Below are 1,097 nucleotides of genomic sequence, written 5' to 3'. Positions count from 1 at the left end.
GAGTTCTGTTTTCACGCTTTTGATTTAGTATGTTTTGGACTTATATTTTATTAGACTTTTAGGACATTTTAAAATTTTTTGGGACGTTAGAAACTATTTTGGTATTTATTTTGTAAACGTTTTAACTTCTAATGATGCTTAGATCAAGACAACTAAAAATGAATTATGGTTATAAGATCAATTTGCTATAATTCTTTCTGCTGCAAGTTTTATTGAAATTTGCTATGATGTTTTATCTCACAAACAAAGTGAATAAATTAAGTATGTTTCAATGCAATTTTTCCTTTGTTAGGCTTGGCCTTGCCATTATCCTTAGGCTTTGCTTTAGCCTTAGCCTTTCCTTTGCCCTTGTCCTTGTGGACTATTAGAATAGGCTTAGGCGTAGCCTTTTTCATGTTACTTTTAGTAGTTCATAACATGCTGAGCAATTGTGGCAAAGCCTTATTAATCTCATTCATGTTGAAATTAAGGACAAATTGTCTAAAACTATTCGACAACGATTGCAGGATGACATCGGTGGCCAACTCCACACTTAAAGGGAATCCTAGTTTTTCAAGGCTTTCAATATAGCTTATCTTCTTAAGAACGTGAGTTTCCATAGGAGTTCCCTCCACCATTTTGCATTGAAACAGAGCTTTAGAGGTCTTATACCTCTCTTGACGTGCTTGCCCCTCATATAATTCATTGAGGTGCTGGATCATATCATGAGCAACCATATCCTCATGTTGCTTTTGAAGCTCAAGAGTCATGGTGGCAAGCATTAGTCATCCTATGTCTAACATGTCATCAAGATGCTTCTTATAAGCATCATTATCAACTCTAGAGGGATTAGCTGTTGGTTCATAAGGAACGGGTTCTTCATTGACATATAATTTCAGTTCTTGTTTTTGGACAATCCTCAAGTTACTGAACCAGTCAAGGAAGTTCGAGCCATTCAACTTGTGCTTCTTAAGGACCGATCGTAATGATAAAGAACTTGTGTTGTTTTCCATAATTAATCTACAATAAAATATGCTTATGAGTACATTTACCAAGTCTATTATAATCATTAAAAGGACTTTATTAAATGATGCTCCCACTATTTTTTCAAAATTAAT

General features: G+C 34.3%; 1 protein-coding gene across 1 annotated transcript; it reads right to left on the bottom strand.

The window, feature by feature from the left end:
• Positions 1-410: 410 nt before the first annotated feature.
• On the bottom strand, positions 411-749 carry LOC105767253 (uncharacterized). Its single transcript, XM_012586760.2, has one exon. It carries the CDS (start codon positions 747-749, stop codon positions 411-413), a length of 339 nt encoding a protein of 112 aa, XP_012442214.1.
• Between the last annotated feature and the right edge of the window lie 348 nt (positions 750-1,097).

Source organism: Gossypium raimondii, chromosome 4 (assembly GCF_025698545.1).
Source record: "Gossypium raimondii isolate GPD5lz chromosome 4, ASM2569854v1, whole genome shotgun sequence".
NCBI lineage: Eukaryota > Viridiplantae > Streptophyta > Magnoliopsida > Malvales > Malvaceae > Gossypium > Gossypium raimondii.
This window is presented reverse-complemented; position numbering and strand designations above follow the sequence as displayed.

Excerpts from the sequence above, each read along its gene's own strand:
- LOC105767253 (XM_012586760.2), bottom strand. The coding sequence starts at position 749 with ATGACTCTTGAGCTTCAAAAGCAACATGAGGATATGGTTGCTCATGAT.